At 26.8% G+C, this 19,014-nt stretch overlaps 1 protein-coding gene across 1 annotated transcript; it reads right to left on the bottom strand.

Moving 5' to 3' along the window:
- Positions 1 to 15,168: 15,168 nt before the first annotated feature.
- Positions 15,169 to 18,967, bottom strand: LOC111612368 (prothrombin-like; the record flags this gene model as incomplete). The annotated part of the gene is made up of 2 exons (XM_023353571.1): positions 15,169 to 15,520; positions 18,494 to 18,967. Coding segments are annotated over 2 exons (693 nt in total), but the record flags the coding sequence as incomplete, so codon positions are not given.
- Between the last annotated feature and the right edge of the window lie 47 nt (positions 18,968 to 19,014).

Genomic DNA, 19,014 nt, shown 5'->3' on the forward strand with positions numbered 1-19,014 from the left:
TGGTATTCACTATTCGCTGGTTTTACTGTGTAAACTTTTATCAATAATATAGCTATAATAAATTAATTTAATGGATATAATGGAAAACAATATTTAACATATTATATAATAAATTTTTAGGGAAATGCCAGTTGTATCACCTTTTTTTATTGAAATACCAAGATCTCTTGTAGAAGTAGTTATTTATTGGAATATCCCTATGCACTATTGGCTGAAAACCTGTATGTAAGCTAATTACATTTATCTTAATTTATTTTATGTAAGCTAATTTATTTATTTATTACATTATCAACTGTTATTGAGGTATCTTTTTAACTTCAATGATTACATTAAGATGTAGTCTACAAATTCTTGCATTGTATAGCATATTGTCAAATTTAACCTTCTTGATATGATTAGCAAAGATGCAAAATCTTTGATAATCATATCTCATGTGCACCATGAGATATGATTATTAAAATCATTTTCAGTTATATTAATATCATTATTCATATCTATCATATGTTCATTCTGGAAATTTATTTAGTTTGTGACTCTTCTAGCATATGATTTCAATAGCTGGTTTAAAATTATATTGCAATAAACAGTGTATAGAAACATCTGAATTTTATATTCAATCAGAAAATGAAAATTATTTTTGAGTAATAATGGAAAATCATAGCTAGATGTACCTGTGGAATTCAAATATGTGTGTGTGTATATATATATATAAAACTCTTGTTTTTGTGAATTCGTGCTATACAAAACAAAGGACTGAAGCAAAACATGAAGTTAGGTTCCAAAAGTTAACAAAAGTATATTATTCTTTTTTGTTACTAAGAGAAATGTGTTTATTAAAGCAATCACTAATTTATTTCCAATCAATTTCGCAATTAAAAGTACTGTATGACACTTTGATATTAATTTTAGCTAAACAAAGGTATTTTATTATAACAAAGTATTGTCATCTTCTGAGCTTTTTTGTTGATCTTGATTAGAAATATCAGCAACATCTTCATTTTTTTAATCATAATTTTTTATTTATCACAAAATAAAAATATGTTATTAATTGAAAATTCATTCTAGAGGGTTGCATTTGTTCAGTCAAGCACAAAGCAATTTTTTTTTTTCCACAGTTTGTGTTGGAATACTGAATCATTTGATTTGGGAACAGTTTGAATACAGAGATACTGCTGTATTTTGTTTGTTATTTTTACAAACGATTACTTGCCTACGGTTAAAAAAAGTGTAATAACATTTACCTAAAAATGTTTAAATAAACTTTACTGAATACAAAGATTAATTTATAAAAACAAAACATAATGACAGTCTTAAAGGCTAAAGTCTGAAAGCAACAATGACATCTGGCTGATAGGAAAGCTGGGATAAGGAAGAAAAAAATTCTTTCTTATCCCATTTTAATAAACTTTTTGTCAAATACAGTGAAAAGCAATCACAGAAAATTAAAGTTTATTTTTTGTATGTTAAAATTTTAAGAAAACATTTTATTATTTGTTTATTATTTCTTTAAATAAAATGTTTAATTTTTGAAAAATGAATGTTTTTTATGAAATAATGCAGTTTAATTTGAAAATATTGTGGAGTATTAAATAAATTGAAATTAATAATCATTTTAGTTTTGAAATAAAATAATTATGATATAGTATAATTTTATGCACTTAGCTAAGTATTGTACATTCATTTATAAAATAAATTATTTTTTAAAAAAAAGGTGAATTTTTAATTAAATATTTGAAAAAGTTACATTTACAGGCAAACCTTGGTTTATGAACTTACTTTATTCCTAAAAATTGTTCTCAAACCAAAACAAATTTTCCCACAAGAAACATTGTAAAATGGATTAATCTGTTTCTGATCCCCAAAACAGTTTTTTTTTTTTACCTTTTTAGCTGTGTTTCATACATAAAAATGCCTATAAATGCAATATAATATCTATATCAAAAACAAAGTGTTCCATCATTACCAACTGAAACCGAAACTTGCATTTTACAAAGAAGTTCTATAAATAGTCAACTCTGGCTGCCTGCATGAAATATAACCAAATCAAACAAGTCCAACAAGTACTTTATCCACACTTTCCAAAATATTGTCTTTTAAATGATTTGATTTTAATTTTAATTTAAATTAATTAATTAGTTTTGATTTTAATTTTAGTTTCAGTTTTGGTGTAAAAACCACAGTTTTAATTATTATTATTTTTAATTAACTGGCTACCTAGTATTAATAAATATTAAATTAAATATTAAAAAAATATAATATTATAATAATAAACTTTTCTTATTTAATTTAAGTTAAACACAGATTTGTGGATGCCATTTATATAACATGGTTTTTATTAATTAATTTGATTTAAATTCAGTTGTGACTCGTTCAATAAACAGAAGTAGTATCTTGCCCACATATGCATTGAAATCTAATTTGAATAACAATGTCATCGATGGTTCTTGTCGTGATATCTAATGACACTAGGCAATATCAGCACCACTAACTTCTGAATCAATAGTCCCATCGTTGACTAGTTAGGCTGTCGACTTTCTTGAACATAGGAAGTATAGGGAGTTGACTATCTGTGGCTGTATCTTGCCAGGTAACTTGTTCAGCAACCAAGCTATCATATGGTAACTGGGACAAATATGGCATTCAAAATTCTGTTTGTAAACCAAATTGTTAAAAAAGCGAGTCGTTTGAAACTTGAGGTTTGATTGTATTTATTTTAAAATTTTTTAGATATTTTTAAAACTGCAAGACCATTTGGAAATTTTTTTGCTGTATTGTTGACATATATAGCAAGTTCACTTCTCCATGTAAGTATTAGAGTAATTTTATAATTTTCAGTTAAAACTAGTTTTTTCAGATGTTTTTTTTAATAAAATAAATAATTTATTTGAATAAAATACTGTTGGATCATATTATTTTAGGAAATAATAATAATAAATCATTCCAATTAAATAATAAATAAATCTTGTATATTTAATTTTAAATTAATAACTTTCAACTTTCAACTTTCTTAATAAAATATAATCAACTTTCAATTAATCAACTTTCTTAATAAAATATATATTTTTATATCTTAGGGATTAAATTTTCAGTTGGCAGCAGTTCTTTTGTCACTGGGCTTTTATACCTATATTGAATATAGTAAGTTAAAATTCTTTTATTTCATTATTATTGATTTTTTAAACAATTAAAAAAATACAAGAGCAAACAGTTGAAATCAAAGACAAATTTTTGGCATTGACTTCAACTGTTTGCTCTTTAAATCTTTTTATTGCAGTGGTTGTAATGTGTGCAAATGTTCATGTTATGATTTTGTCATGCAGAATTGAAAATTAATTTTTAAGTTTTTAAAAATCAAAAATTAATGTTTTAATACTGAAGATTTTTGATACCATAATTTGGAGTGAACTGAAACATGGGAATGAATGGAAACAAAACTTCAAGAAAATTTTCTGTATCTGATACAAAAATAAAACTAACCCAGCAAATCAGAAGTTTCTCAATGCTGTGTCTTTGGACATTATTTTTCAAAAAGTATGGGCATTATGTTTTGTTAGGCTGATAATACTGTTTTAGATGCCAGTCTGGTTCGCATGTTACGGTAGTTGGATACATTTTTTTGATGTTTGTTAGCAAGTGTCACTTTACAATACTCACTTTATAAAAAAAATCGTGTTAGGGTTTGTCTTTGTATTATTTTATTAAATTTTCATTGAAATCACTTATATTTTGAATGTTTTTTTTTTAAATCATTGATCTCCTTTTATGATCTAATGATTTTGAATTCGTAGGATGAGAAACAACAAAAATGGCTGCTTCTATTCATTTCTATTAATTTCAATAGTCTAAAATATGCAGAAGTCTAAGACCTAACTCTGAAGAACCTAAATAGATCTATTTGTATGTTTTCATATTAGTTTGGACATATCTCTGTGACTTTTGTGTGGTGAATGTGAGAATCCAGGGGTTGAGACGTGAGACTTTTGTCAGTGTCGGATCGGCAGGATCTACTCATGATGTAACTGGATGACATTCTTCGTTCTTCTAATTCTTATAGTTTAAGTGAGTGGGAGGATTTAATGAGGTTTTCGATAAGGTGTGGGCGATACACAAGTAAGAGCAACCATCATAAAAACTCAACAAAATTTAATAGTTGCTAACGAATTATAAATAAAGGGATATAGGCGCATGGAATATAGTTTTCTCGATATAGCTTCTAATATTCTAGGGAGTGCTATTAATCTTGATTTTGAATAACTATTACCGACTGAGAGAGAGAGCATATATAAATCAGTTAATTATCATACCTTGTTACAGTAGTTGATTGTTGTTTCTGAGGAGACATCTCCATGGAGGACTTGGGAGACATTTAGGATGACACTTGCACAAATCACAAAAAAATACTAAAGATAATCTTTTGGGACTATTCACAGATGAGGCATCAAATCAAAAAGATAGCTTTTAATGGATGAGGGCCCTGAAGATCAGATGTGCTTGTGTTATATCCTCATCAGATGTAGGAATCTGATCACGTGACTTCTTGTTTGGTAGTGATCGCATGTCGAATGTATCATCGTGGGATGGTGGGAATTATACAAAATTGACTCGAAGGTTTAGTATTTCTTTCAATTGTTTTTAGATTCTCCACATGGATTTTGTTAAATGTCAACTTTCTCACACTTTAACAATTGTTATAACATATTTTTGATATTTTCTTGGGTCAATGTCAGGGGGAAGGAACTTGTTGCTTTGAAGATTCCTACAAACATGTGTTCCTTAGTTGATTGTTGACAGTTAAATTAACATTCAATCTTCTCCCATTTTAACTTCATGAGAACTGGACAGAATGAAGGGAATGTTCTTATAATTCCTCTTTTTCTTGCAAATTTATGGAAAAACAATTTTCTGAATCTCACAAAGATGTATGGTAAGAAAAAGGACTTCAGCAGACTGTATATTTCCACAGTCTGTCAAATTGAAGATGATGGATAAATAGTACTTGTCTAAAGAACACTACATGAAATTTCTGCAGACGTGAGAAATCTTACTTTTATGTATGGGGATATTATTAAGAAACTATCTGAACCATTATCAGCTCTTACCATGTTTTTGAAGTATGATGAAGTTTCCTGATAACTTCAGTGACTTAATTTTTAAAAGCTCTTTCATTTTTATTTATTTGAGTAGTTTTTTGTAAAAGCTGTTTTTCTTTTGATATGAGTTCTGTAATGAGCATAACATAATAGACATTTTTTGAAAACAAACTTGCATTTCTTTTCACTCCCTAGTTGTAAAATAGAAACAAGCATGGTTTTTTTTAAGTTACTGTTTCTTTTACCATATGGATAGGGATGAAAAGAAACATTAAGTAAAAGATATATGAAGTAATCAAATTCCTATCACCTACTGAAGTTGTTAAGAAGTGTAAGGTGTATTTTTTAAGACAACTTACAAGGTCACATCATTAAGGTTATTGGAGTTACATAATCATTTAGACAGAGAGGTGTTTCTTGAAGAGAAAATACCATATACATTGTCTTTTGTATTTTATTCACAAAGTGAATGAAATAAAAACATCTTTAATTGCAAGTCTTTTTGATTGATGGAATATGAAACATACATACCTGGTATTTTCTTCTCTTTGAGAATTTAAATAACATTAATCCATCATCCATGTCACTCCAAATTATGGTAATATATGTGATGATATATTTTGAGTGCTTATTTTATTATAAATTAATCAAAACTAATGTTTATTAAATTTAAAAACATGAAGGTAGGACTAGAAATTTTCTGAGCACAAAAATGCATTTTACTGCAGAAAATGCAAATTATTTAAGACCAAAAGAAAGCTGAAAACAGAGTTTAACACCAGTTCAATTTTGTTAAACCAGTTTTAAACTGTTACCAAAAAATTTATTTATTAATGAATAATTTTTGGCTGTTTAAGCAGTCATCTTCAGAATACAACCTTAAAATTGTTAGAGACCAAACTGAAGAGAAAATCATTGAGAAGTTAACCATATTCAAGCATGCCAAGAACAATCTCTGTATAATCTGCAGAGATGCATGGTGCCTTTTCTTGGTCTGAAAATACACTGTGTACATATGTATTATGTGTATCACTCTGCTTGGCTTGTGGTGTGTGAGGAAACAAAAGTCAAAGCAATATAATATGCAATACTGAGAGATATTAAGTCAGACAGGGTACTCTCTTCACTTAGCAATATGGCTTGTAGTTACACACAACATATATTTTATTTTTATTTTTTATTCATTTTATTATATTCCTTTTATTTTATTTGTAATTCTCATTATAGTGTTGTTCTATATTTTAGTTAATTCAAATTTCTTGCATTCCATTCTATATTATATTCTATTCATTTTCAGTTGTATCCTGAAGTTAGCTGCCAAATAATTTTTGCTGGTAAAGGTTTAAAACTGATTTAATGAAATATTGAATACCAGTTTATGAAGCATATACTGATTTAACTTTTCTGATTCTTTACACAATACAATCCACTCAGAGTGATCATTTGCAATCATCATTAAAATTCATCAGGAACATCCTATTACTTAAACATTATGGCAATGAGAGGACATGATATTTCTAGATAGTATTGTCTGTTTTGTTTTGTTCACTTTCTTAATGTGTCACTGTGTAGGAAAAGGAAAGTGAAAAGTGACTAAAATGTATTTTTCTACCATAAATATTTCTGAGCAGAAAACATCTATTATTTGAAAAACTAATATATGATATTATTTCAGGATAAATTTTTATGTAATATCAATTTTTATTAACAATTGATAAAATTTAAATATTGAAATATATATATTTATATATTTGAGCTATGGTATTAACTTTTCAAAGTAATGTAAAGTAATTTTTCTATAGGTTTACGACAAAAACTGGGCACAATTTTTGATGCTTGTATTTTAGCTCGAAAATGTAAAAAAGATTGTGATCATACATACAAAAGTGTGAGTAAATCAATTATATAAAAATCTAATAGCTAATAATCATATATTAAAAACAATTTTTATATATACAAAATTTATTTATTCAAGTATTTAAGTGTAGGAGCTGAATTAAACCTTGTTTACTACTACATTTTGAATTGATTTTTTGTCAGCTGACACAGTTATTTTGAATACAAGATAAACAGTTATTGCAAAGCAAAAACTTTATACATCAAATGTTTTCAGTTTTTATAATTATTTTCAGATTATAAGAGTATGGAATGATAATTTTGATTAAGCATAAATTTGCTTTTTTACAAACTTATTACAGGAACTTTTCAGGCAAATGGTAAAAAATATAGGCTTTATTAATTACAGAATATTCATTTTCATTTGTTAGATCTCTTATTGGTTCTCATTTACAAATGCCTGGTAATATAAATAATGAAAAGCTCCTCTGTGATAAGTTTGTAAAAAAAAAAATTATATCTCATTAAAATCTAAAAATAATATGAACAAAAAATAATCACATATTAGTAGCATTAATTATATAAATATGTAGAAGGCATATTTTTGATTTTGAATTTTAAAGTTAATCATTTACAGTAGAGCATTGATTATCCGACTCAATTGGGGACTCAGATTGGTCGGATAACCGAAAAAAAATGAAAAAAATACATTATTAGTATATTATATTACTATATCCCACGTAATTAGTATATTGTTAACCTACTTCACGTTGAATTTTTATCAATGTTAAGCCTAACAAATTTTTTTTTAATAATAATCATCACCATTGTGTCATTAAAAATTATTTTTAAATTATTTTATTGCTCACAAAACGAACAATCATTCATTATTAGAAAATTAAGCCTCGTTTAAATACTGGCCTCCCTTCAATGGTCGAGCCATGTTGCCAGCTAAAACATGCAAAAATTTAACAAAAATAATATTAAAGTAGCCAAGACATAGCCTAATATTGTAGTGCCATATCACTAGCGGACATTTGAAATTTGCCAACTAGAACGATCGGTTAACCGATGTGACGGTTAATCGGGGGTCGGATAATTGATGCTCTACTGTAGTTTCAAATTATTAAACTTAATCATCAAATTAAATTTGAACATGGATTTTAAAAATAAAAAAAGTTAAGCATTAAAAATAAATATAAAATTAAAACCAGTTATGTCTTCTTGAAAAAAATTAATATTAATTAATAAATCAATTTTTTAAAGAAATCAGAATATTTTAATTAGTTGAATTTATGTAACTAGAAAAATATTTTTCTATAATTTACTTGTTTACAAGTATAATAGGCATTGTTGTAAATATTGTAATTAACAATAATTAATTAATTTATAGTAAATGAATCTTAGTTACTGTGAAAGATGACAATACAGGTGTGTTACAAAAATAACTGATGTTTTTAAAAATATCCATAGGCAATTGTTTGGGACAAATGTTTTGTTTTATTTTAAAATATATTTTTTTTCTGTGGTGATACAATGACTTGTATGGCCAATTAATACATTCAATGACTTCTCTAAATGCCTTTGTGCAATGACCTTCAGTATGCTCTCCATAACTTTTTGAATTTTTTGTATTATTGTCATAATACTTTTGTAAAAACAAAAAGTAATTGGACTGTGCTAAATGCAGCAAGTTTTTGCCAAAAAAGCAATTGCAATATTGCAAATGCATGGTGACTTGGCACATTGTTGTGCAACAAAGCCCAACTGCCTTGTTCACAATGTTGAGGCTGAACGGACAGATTTATTCTAAAAACACTTCATAATGTCCAAATAGAAATCACCATTGATTATATGACTCACTGGAAGAAATTTCTTGTTAATAATTCTGATAGAATCATAGAAACAAATGAACATTATCTTACCATTTGCAGAAGTCAAAAGTTATTTTTTCAGTTTCTTCTTGTGTTGGTTTCCATTCTACGTGTTAATACTTTGTTTTGGTATAATTTTGGAAACATCCTATTTAATTACTTGTAACAATCAATTTGATGAAGTTTGCACTCTTATGAGTAGTTTGCAATGATAAACTAAATCCATCATTAAAAAGACAAGTTTTAGTCATCAGTCAATGCATGAGAAACAAATTGTGAGCAAACCTTACAAAGTTTCAAATGCTCAGTCAAATTGTGATAAATTGTGTCTTTACATAATCTCAACTCATTTTCTAACATTTATACCAAAGAATTTGAAAAAGCAGTCAGCCAGTGTTTATTTCAATGATTCAGATGACCTGGCCAATCATTTTCACAAATGTCTTCATCACAAACTATCTAAACCAGTTGTAGACAATTATCACCATACTCTATTTTCATCAATGTGTTATGGTAAATGTTTTACTGAATTTAAAACAAAACTTAATGTTGGCTCTTTGAAGCTCATTTTTTGACCAATGTTCAAAAATGCTATCACTTTAGGCATTACAACTTAAGCTTCTAATTATCCAAATATGATAAAACATTGACAGATCTATTTATTGTCTTCAAAATTTTCTTTAATAAATGACACTGCTAGTTTTCTCTATTTTTAAGATTCGGTTAATTTTGTAACAGACATTGTAAAAGAAATTATTAAAATTTCATACCTAAATAATTAAAATATATTAAATGTAGATTTTTTGTTAAATAACATTATTATTGTGGAAAATAAATACTAACATAAATGTTTTTCTAATTTATGACCAGTTTGTACAGTACATTCTATAATAACATAAACATCTTACTATTAACTTAAATTCTTTCTTTTTTTATTATGTTTCAATTGAGTTTCCTCACATTTTGTCATAAATAAAATTTATTCATCTTGTAATGTAACTTATCTTGAAGGTGAAATATGTTTGTCAATAGATAATTAAATATAATTTTTTTATTACAAAATAAAAGATATACATCAATGCTAAATATAAATATTAGAAATTAAAGTTTAAAGTTAATGACAAGTTTTTTCTATAAATGTTAGCAATCCAATTAGTTATTAATATATCAATTTAAAAAAAAATACTTAAAAACAGTTATATAATAATATATTTTGTGCAAATATTTAAATATTATTATTTTTATTATTTCAGTCCCATCCTTATGTGGCCATTATTAATATATGTTTTGGTCTTCTTGCTATGTTTCATCTTGCATACTTAGGAGTAATGTTTGATACATCCTCTTCAGTACAAGAAGAAGTAAGTATGAGTGATATATTTTAAAATTACTATATTTTAAAACATTGTTTTTAATTCAGAAATTTAGTTAGAATGAAAAACATTGGTTCTTGAAATTGATAAATAAGAAAGTTTGTAATAATCCCTAAAAATATTTTAAAATTTAGACAAGCACATTGTTTTATTATGACTATAATTGTAATCCAAACAACCTCTATCCATTTTCAAAATAGTTTTTTCTTCTATGAATATTCTGTTGAAATGAAACTAAATAAGAATGTCTTACAAATGTTAGCTAACTATAAAATTATGATTTTTAAAAATTTTTAAATTTCATTTTTTCATTGAGAAAAATAGGAAAAAGAGATTAATTTATGTTTACATGAGACAAAATATTTTATATAAATTTCTTTCAAATATGTATGAAAATAGATTTGCAATGATTACTACATTTTCTAACAAAAAAATTGGATGCCTAATTTTTGATTCATCAAAGCATATTAGAAAAAGAAAATATTATATGAATGGGTTTGTGCTTGTAATTGTAATTCACCAGAACTTTGTTTTTGATCACTGATACTATAGCTAACTAAACTTAAAAAAACACACTTTAGTATAAACAGTTATTGAAAGAGTTGCAAAGCCATTTCAATCAAATGAGATTTATAAATGTGTTATGATATAGAACAGAATATAACTATTTCTTGTACTGCAGTATTGGAAAAAGCTTTGTTTAATTTAAAACTGCTTATTCTTCCTTACAAGTAAATCTATATATATAACCCATTCATTTCGTGTCCATCCCGTAACCGTTTCATAACGGACACTAGAGGCGCCCCTATTGTGTGTCATATTTCAAACACCAAATTAAATTAACAATTTTAATTATTATTTAAATTAACAATATAAATTATTATTATTCATTTGGGCAATAAATTATTATTTGGTCAATATAACAATATAAATAATTCAATATATTTGTAATAGGAATTTATTATTGTCACGGAATGCCTGTAATGTTCACTAGGGGGCGAATAACGAAAAACCACATAGATTTGAACCGCTATGATAAAACAATAACGTTTAAAATAGTTAAGGTAATATTTTAATATAAAAATAGAAACCTTTTATGCCACGACCAAAGAAATACGCCACTGTGGAGGAACGTAAAGCTGCCGCTGCTGCGAGACAAAGGGAGAGACGTGCGCAGGAAAGATTACAGAGAATAGCACAATCAACACGTGGAGGCTTGCAGAATGAAACTGATGAGCTGAGATCTGCTTGCTGTGTATTGATCTGTTAACATTACTTTTTAACATGAAGATTTGTGTATATTTATACTTGATTTTTTAATTATATTAATTCTATTGAACAATTTTCAGTAAAGAATAGCTTCACTTTCTCATGTACAGTACAAATACTGTTTGCTGTTTGCATATTGATTTTTTAAGTTTAGTTTCTAAGATGAAGAGTTGTATACATTTATATATATTAAGTACATCAAACTTTTAAAAATTAAGCACACACAACTTTCATATATTAAGTGCATTAAACATGCCTCATAGGAATTTGTAATACTGCTAAAACGCCCACTAGNATTGATTACATCTATTAATATGCCTAGATTCTAATTTTTTTTCAGAATAAATAAATAAATTGTTTTAAGCAGCTAATTAAAGTAATTATATCATAGTTTCTAAGATGAAGAGTTGTATACATTTATATATATTAAGTACATCAAACTTTTAAAAATTAAGCACACACAACTTTCATATATTAAGTGAATTAAACATGCCTCATAGGAATTTGTAATACTGCTAAAACGCCCACTAGGGGGCAACCCGGGCTACTAGTATGAAGTAAAGTAATTAATTTATCTCATTGTTTGAAAGATAGAGAGCCCTTAAAAAAAGGAAGAAAATGGTTTAAGTTTACGAGGAAGTAACATACAGCATTTGTCTCAAAAAAACTTTCAGAATTTTTCTAGAAATGACCTTACATTGTATGTTAGTATTAGTTTGCAATAAACAGAGTAATTTTTTGAAACCATTAAGTTTTTTTTTTAATAACCCTGTATTGAAGATAAAATTAGAGATGTTTCCAAAATACATTAGTTTGTATTGTTCTTTTTCTTTTTTGACTTAAAAATAAGAATATGTTTATTTTAATAAAGCATTTTACATTTAAGATTTAGTTACACTCAAAAGACATGAGCCACTTTATTTTAAACCAAGAGCATGAGTGTGTGTGCATCTCTTTCTCATAGTTTTGAACTATTAATGTTTGTGAGAAGTGTATATATTTATGAATTAACCTTTACTCCATTTCAATTTTCTGAAAAACAATTACTACTATATGTTAATATTTGTTTTATAATAGATGGAATAATAATTTTGATTGTAAGTTTAGCAAAGTAATGATAATTAACCATGATAGTCATGAAAAATTATTTAGTTATGCATAAAATAATGTAAGGTCAAGAATTCTGAGTTTGTTGCAATATGACCAAAAAACAGAAAAAAAATTAAATTATCTCACCATTTATTCAATAACAAAATATAATCAGAAGTAAATAAATTTTATAATATACTAGTTGTTACCCGCAACTTCACCCATGCAGATTTTGCAAGCAAACATCATTTATATTCAGTATTTCAACAACCACAGTAATTGTTATATAACACCTACTGCTGAGAATCAAGCAAACTGTTTTCAATTTGATCAATTTTCTGGAACATTTACATTCATTCTATAATCGAACCAATATGCAATAACAAATTTGAATTTAAAACGGTTCAAACATTTGGTTAAAAAATTGAAATATATAAAAATATTTATAACAATGTCTGAAATGTTATAATTTAATACACCTAAGTACTCAATGAAGACTAAACATAGTTGAAAACAAAAAATTGCATCTAAAATAGTAGAAGCCCTTCTTCAGATTAAACTTTAATCCTTTCTCTCTCCCCCGTGGGGGGAATTTCGAACATTCCCTTCTTAGTGTGCATTTTCATGATGTACCCCGTGTACCAAATTTCATCTCTTTAGGTTCAGCTCCTGGTCAATGATGAATCAAATCACTGTCAGTCAGTCAGGACAAGTTATTTTATATATTTAATCCATAACCATTCAAATGATCTTACTATTATTCTGTCAAGTATTTTTTTAAAAAAGCAAGTATAAAATAGCCAAAACTACAATAGCATTTTTCATATAAAATATTAATATATAATAATGGCTTTACTGTTATTTTTATTAGTGATATTTATTTAATTAAGGAAATGATGTAGCTNTAAAATATTAATATATAATAATGGCTTTACTGTTATTTTTATTAGTGATATTTATTTAATTAAGGAAATGATGTAGCTATTTAATATTATGATGTTGATGGTGACATTGCCTACTGAATATTTCAATAATGAATCCATTCATTGAAAAACTCAAAACAACAACAATTTTTGTTTTTGATAATACACTTATTGACAAAAAAAGTTATGCATTGAGATAGAATTACCTGATTACTGCAGAACATGGCATACAGCTGTATATTGATTGCATGTCAGATCATGTCACTAGAGTGCCTTACAATTGCTATTCCAGTATTCTATAGAAAGGTTCAAAATTTGGAGGCATTAAATGCCAGGCATACCTATATGACAAAGACATTCTCAAATGCACCAGCTGTGTATAAAGATCACATTTTTGGACTAAAGAAAGGAGGAGGCTGTTCTGACCTGACCTGATTGTGAAGTGTTACAGTGTGAGAGCAGACAGACCAAGAGGGACAATTGTCTGATCATGAGACAAGCACAAAGTGTGGCAACATGATGGAGACATCAAGAGACTAGGCAGACCAAGCATGTTGCCACACTTGCTTGGTCTGTCTGGTCTCTTGAATTTTAGGGTAGGTGGGACATCAGCCTAAAAGACTGAAGGATATGGAACATAGTTGCAACATCTGTGGGGTAACTCTGTCACAGAATATTTCATGGGAAAACATAGGTTGTAATTGCTTATTACCATTATCAGTATGTTTGCACTAATAAAGTATCATTCATTTCCAATCCCTCCTTTATTCAGAGAGTTTTTTTATACAGTCATTGACAAAAATGTTATCTTATCCTATAAACTGTATCAGTGTACTTTATGTAAGAAATTTAATTTTATTAAATTAATATGTAAGTAATTGTCTGTTAATTCATAAATATAATAACGTAAATTTGTACTAGTTTTAATTTTTCTTATTAATGAAGGAATCAATATTTAAGATTTTAAATTTACATATTAAAAATTTAAAACAGTTTCTAATATAATAAAATATTGTTGGATTAATTTTAATTAAAAAGCCTATTATTTTCAGGGTTATAATATGAAGCATACATTGTATAAGTGGGCCAATTTGAACTTTGCAAGTCATTGGGTGGCTTTTGCTACTTATATTTTCAACATTTTGGTATAAATACTTTTTTATTAACACAAATTGATTACATCTATTAATATGCCTAGATTCTAATTTTTTTTCAGAATAAATAAATAAATTGTTTTAAGCAGCTAATTAAAGTAATTATATCATATTTGATAAAAAAAAATGAATCTTCAATAATATGAAGAACTGATACATGTTTTTATCAATATTACATTACAATGTAATAAAATTGTATTATATTATATCTTTTATATAGAATTATTAAATTATACATTTTTCTATAACTTTCGTTTAGTTTTTTATTTAATATTAATATCTAGAATTTTAAATAGACATTCTTTTTGTAGTTAAAAAAGATGGTAAAATTGTCAAATGAGATAAATTATCTGAGGTGATAATTATTTAAAACATTTTTCATATAAACAATATAAGAGTTCAGTTTAGGCATTATTTTGAATTTTAGTTTTGTTTCTGTTTAGCATTCAAATTATTTCAGGCTAAGAAAATCTATAAGTATGTGTGTATTAAATTTATATAAACTAACTAGAATTATGAATTGTTGTTTTTCCTAGTAATTAATTAAGGTGAAGAACATATACAGTATGTATGAAACTTTAATTTTCTTGAAGAAACAAAACTTGCTATTCTATTAATACTTTAGTGTACTTCAATTATTTCAAATTTTGTTTTTACAGTGTAATGAATACAGAATTAATTAGGAAATGCATATTATAAATTAATAATTCCTTTAATCCATGGATGATAATTGTCCACTTTTGTGTAAAAACCATATTTTCCCTTTCGTCCACATCCTTCACCCCAACTGACTATACCAATTAAGTACCACATTCCTTGATGTTCTGTAATAAATGGTCCACCACTGTCTCCTTTACAAGCATCTCCAATTATTTCTTCAGCATATCCAGCACAAAACATATTCCTGGTTGTCTAAATAATGATAAATAAAAATTAGAAATTTAATTAATTTAAAATAAAATTATCATCCCTCTATTTTTGTATATTGTATTTTATGAAATTACTTAGTATATAAGTAAAAAAAGATAATCAAGAATATTGATAGTTTAAGTTTAATTTTTTTTTATCATCTCATTTATATAGATCATTTTCAGGACAATGGAAAGAATAGTTTGAAGTAAATGTTCAAATCGTTAATCATAAATGAAACAAGAAAAATAAAATAAACACACAATTGGTAATTATACACATAAAATAAAATGTTATTTTAGCTGTAGAACATTTAAGTGGACTACAGCTTCAATGAATTTGACTATATAAACTTTCAAGAGTTAGAAAGGAATTTTAGATCTTTCTAATTCAAAGCATGCACACCTTGTAGTTTTTATTTACATATCTTGATTTGGTCTATCATTGTGTAATATTCAGAAAACATTACATTTCTGATAACCTTAACTTTTTTCCAAAGATTCTCTGCATCCTTAGTGGTGATCAGTAGTCATATAATCTCTGGAAAAAGTTCCTGCTAGTGTACTCTATATAAGCAGTAATCACTCCTGTGATTACTCAAGGCAAGCTCCTGAGTCGTCGTTCCCAAGATTATTCCTTATTAATAGTAAGACTGCCAATACTATTTTAAACTAGCAATTGCAGGTATTAATACCGAAATTGACAAACTAACCAATTTGATCATCAGTATCTAATGTTTTAGATAAGGAAGACCCATATCATAGACATTGTCCAACAAACATTGTCAATCTTCAATCAATATCCATGTGAATTTAAAAACACTTGAGAATAAATATGTTAACAAATTAAGGCCATATTTAAGGAAATGTATTATTATAAAGAACAGCTTTTAGAACACAAAATTATTAAATATAATATAATGTTTAAAAAAACACTGATAGTCTGAAGAAGACAACTTTATGAATTCTCCTGCTAATGTCTGAATGGAATTGAATTTCTAACAACTTTTTTACAAATATTTCTTATTGTATGTCACTAGGAGACTTTGCCACCTGCTTACTACATGGGCTTGCTCATTTGTTCAAAAATTATGTGACTATTCATCAATTCCCAGTCCTGCAGTTCATTTTTTTGGCAACAAAAAATGTCATGATTTTAAGCTAAATATTTTATATAATCTGGTAAGTAAAAATAAAAACAAAATGGCTAGTCTCTTACAATGAATTGAGACAAAGCTAAACAAGATTAGAGATGTTAGGAATACGAAATGTACAGGAAAGATAACAATATCATTATTCTAGTACATTCATAACAAGGATTCAGGAGCTTGTCTTTGTACCTTTATTTTAGTTAAGACAATGCAGATAAAGAAAAAGGAAATACAGTTTTGGATTTGTATAATTTTGATATCATAAGGACATACAGATAAGCAAAAACAAAAGAATATTAAATTATAAATTTTACTTATACAAATTTGTATATGTTTTTGACACAATTAAACAGTTTTAAGAGTAATTTTGTATAAATTTGTTCCATTAGGGTATGCTGTCAAAAAAACATTTTTTAAGTTGTCAGATTGACTTAAAATTTTAAGTAATGTTTCAAATCTTATGTGGTATGTCCATATTCACAACCAAAGATCAAGACTTAGTGTTAGAAGTTAACCAATTACCATTCACTTTACTTTTATTATGTGAATGCTTATTGGTTAACTTCTAACTGTTGATCCTTGGTTGTGAATAAGTGTTCCAAGAACTGTTTTTTAGTAGTAAGTTCTCCAAAGATGGACATAAAATTCTCAATTACATTTGGACTGATTATTGAAGTCAGAAATTAACATGCAACAATAGAGTAGGTTTCTTTGTGGATATAGCGAATGTCTAAAAACACTACTTCATTGTTTGAAAGATATAATCCAAATTAAGTTTGAGATAAAAGACTTTTTTTCTGGCACAGCCTTGACTTTGTCTATTTTGTAGGAGTGTGGATGTAGGAACTGATCAAAATACATTGAAGATTAGCTTGAAAATGAAAGTACTCAATGGACAGACTGACTCAACTTGTGTGGTCTGAATTCAATAGAATATTTACAGTATATTCTAGAAAGATAATATACAGATTGACAATATTAAAAGTTAAAGACTGTATGTACATTTTACAAAATGCTGCTACCAAGTGGCATTGATTATTCAGCTTATTCTTAGTGCAAATTACAGAATCTGTATTTTTAGTGGGTACAATTTGGCAAAGCTGAGCTGTTTTGGGAATGTGTTGCATCAAAACCCATTTTTGAAATTAAATTGCATCCTTAATAATAATGGATACACATTTATTCTGTTATTAAAATGAAAGCATTCAAATAAAAACTACTTGAACTATAAACAATTTTTAGAATAAGATAATTACTAAAAGTATTAAAGGATAATATTTTAAAATTATAGAAATAATGAAAATCATTTCTAGCAAAAGATACATAGTAAGAGTCCTGATAATTTGAAATAGATGGGAAGATTGGACTGAGACTACCTCGAATTAAAAAGAACTCTGAATAAGGAACAAAACTGTAAATCAAAATCCTGAGCTCAGCTCATTTGGTAGAATTGTATCAACAGATTATATTACACTTTTTTTTTACTGTTTCTTTAAATATAAAAGGCTTTTAAACTAATACTTTATTTCTGTTTGTTAAAAAATTTCAATGATGTAACTTAAGATTTATTTAAAAATAAACTATTCATCTGATTACTTAAGTCTTTTCCAAGTCTTATGTATCCAAGTTATATTAAGTTGTTAATACTATCTGTAAATTTTAATTTTTACTTTTGAGAAATGACTGTAATAAACTGTATTGCATAATTTTGTTAAATTATCACTTTGCCAATAGCAACTAATTATTATTAATTGTTATTTAAGTGAAGGTACAATGATTAGATAAATTGATTTGGTGAAATTAAAAAATTACTTTAAAAAACTTACACGATAGTTTGTGGATTGACGACAAACATCCCAATTTACAATTGGCATTCGAAGTTCTTGTAGAAATCTTGGCTGAGCTCCACCTTCTTTTAATTGGCCCCATCCTGTTACAGTGCCCATGTATAAAGATTTTTCAAAAAACACATCATTTACAAATTGTTGATCTCCTAAGCATATGGGACTTATATAATCAGTAAACTGAATAGTATGTATCAGTTGAATAAGAGCAATATCATTATCATGATTTCCTCTATTATATCCTGGATGAATGACATAACTCTGAATTCCAGTTATAAATTCTTCTTCTTCTGAATTATACTGATCATGTTTACCCAACTTTATGACAATTCTGTCTTTATCAATTGGCTGTTTTATACGTTTCATATAAAAACAGTGAGCAGCTGTTACTACCCATCTTTCATTCAGTAGACTTCCACCACAAAATGTCTTACGAACTGGATCCCATAAAATTACCTATAAAATATTAATAAGTATACATTGAATATTTTTTTTAATAATCA

This window comes from Centruroides sculpturatus, unplaced genomic scaffold (genome assembly GCF_000671375.1).
Source record: "Centruroides sculpturatus isolate CEXI.00-Female unplaced genomic scaffold, Cexi_2.0 scaffold1784, whole genome shotgun sequence".
NCBI lineage: Eukaryota > Metazoa > Arthropoda > Arachnida > Scorpiones > Buthidae > Centruroides > Centruroides sculpturatus.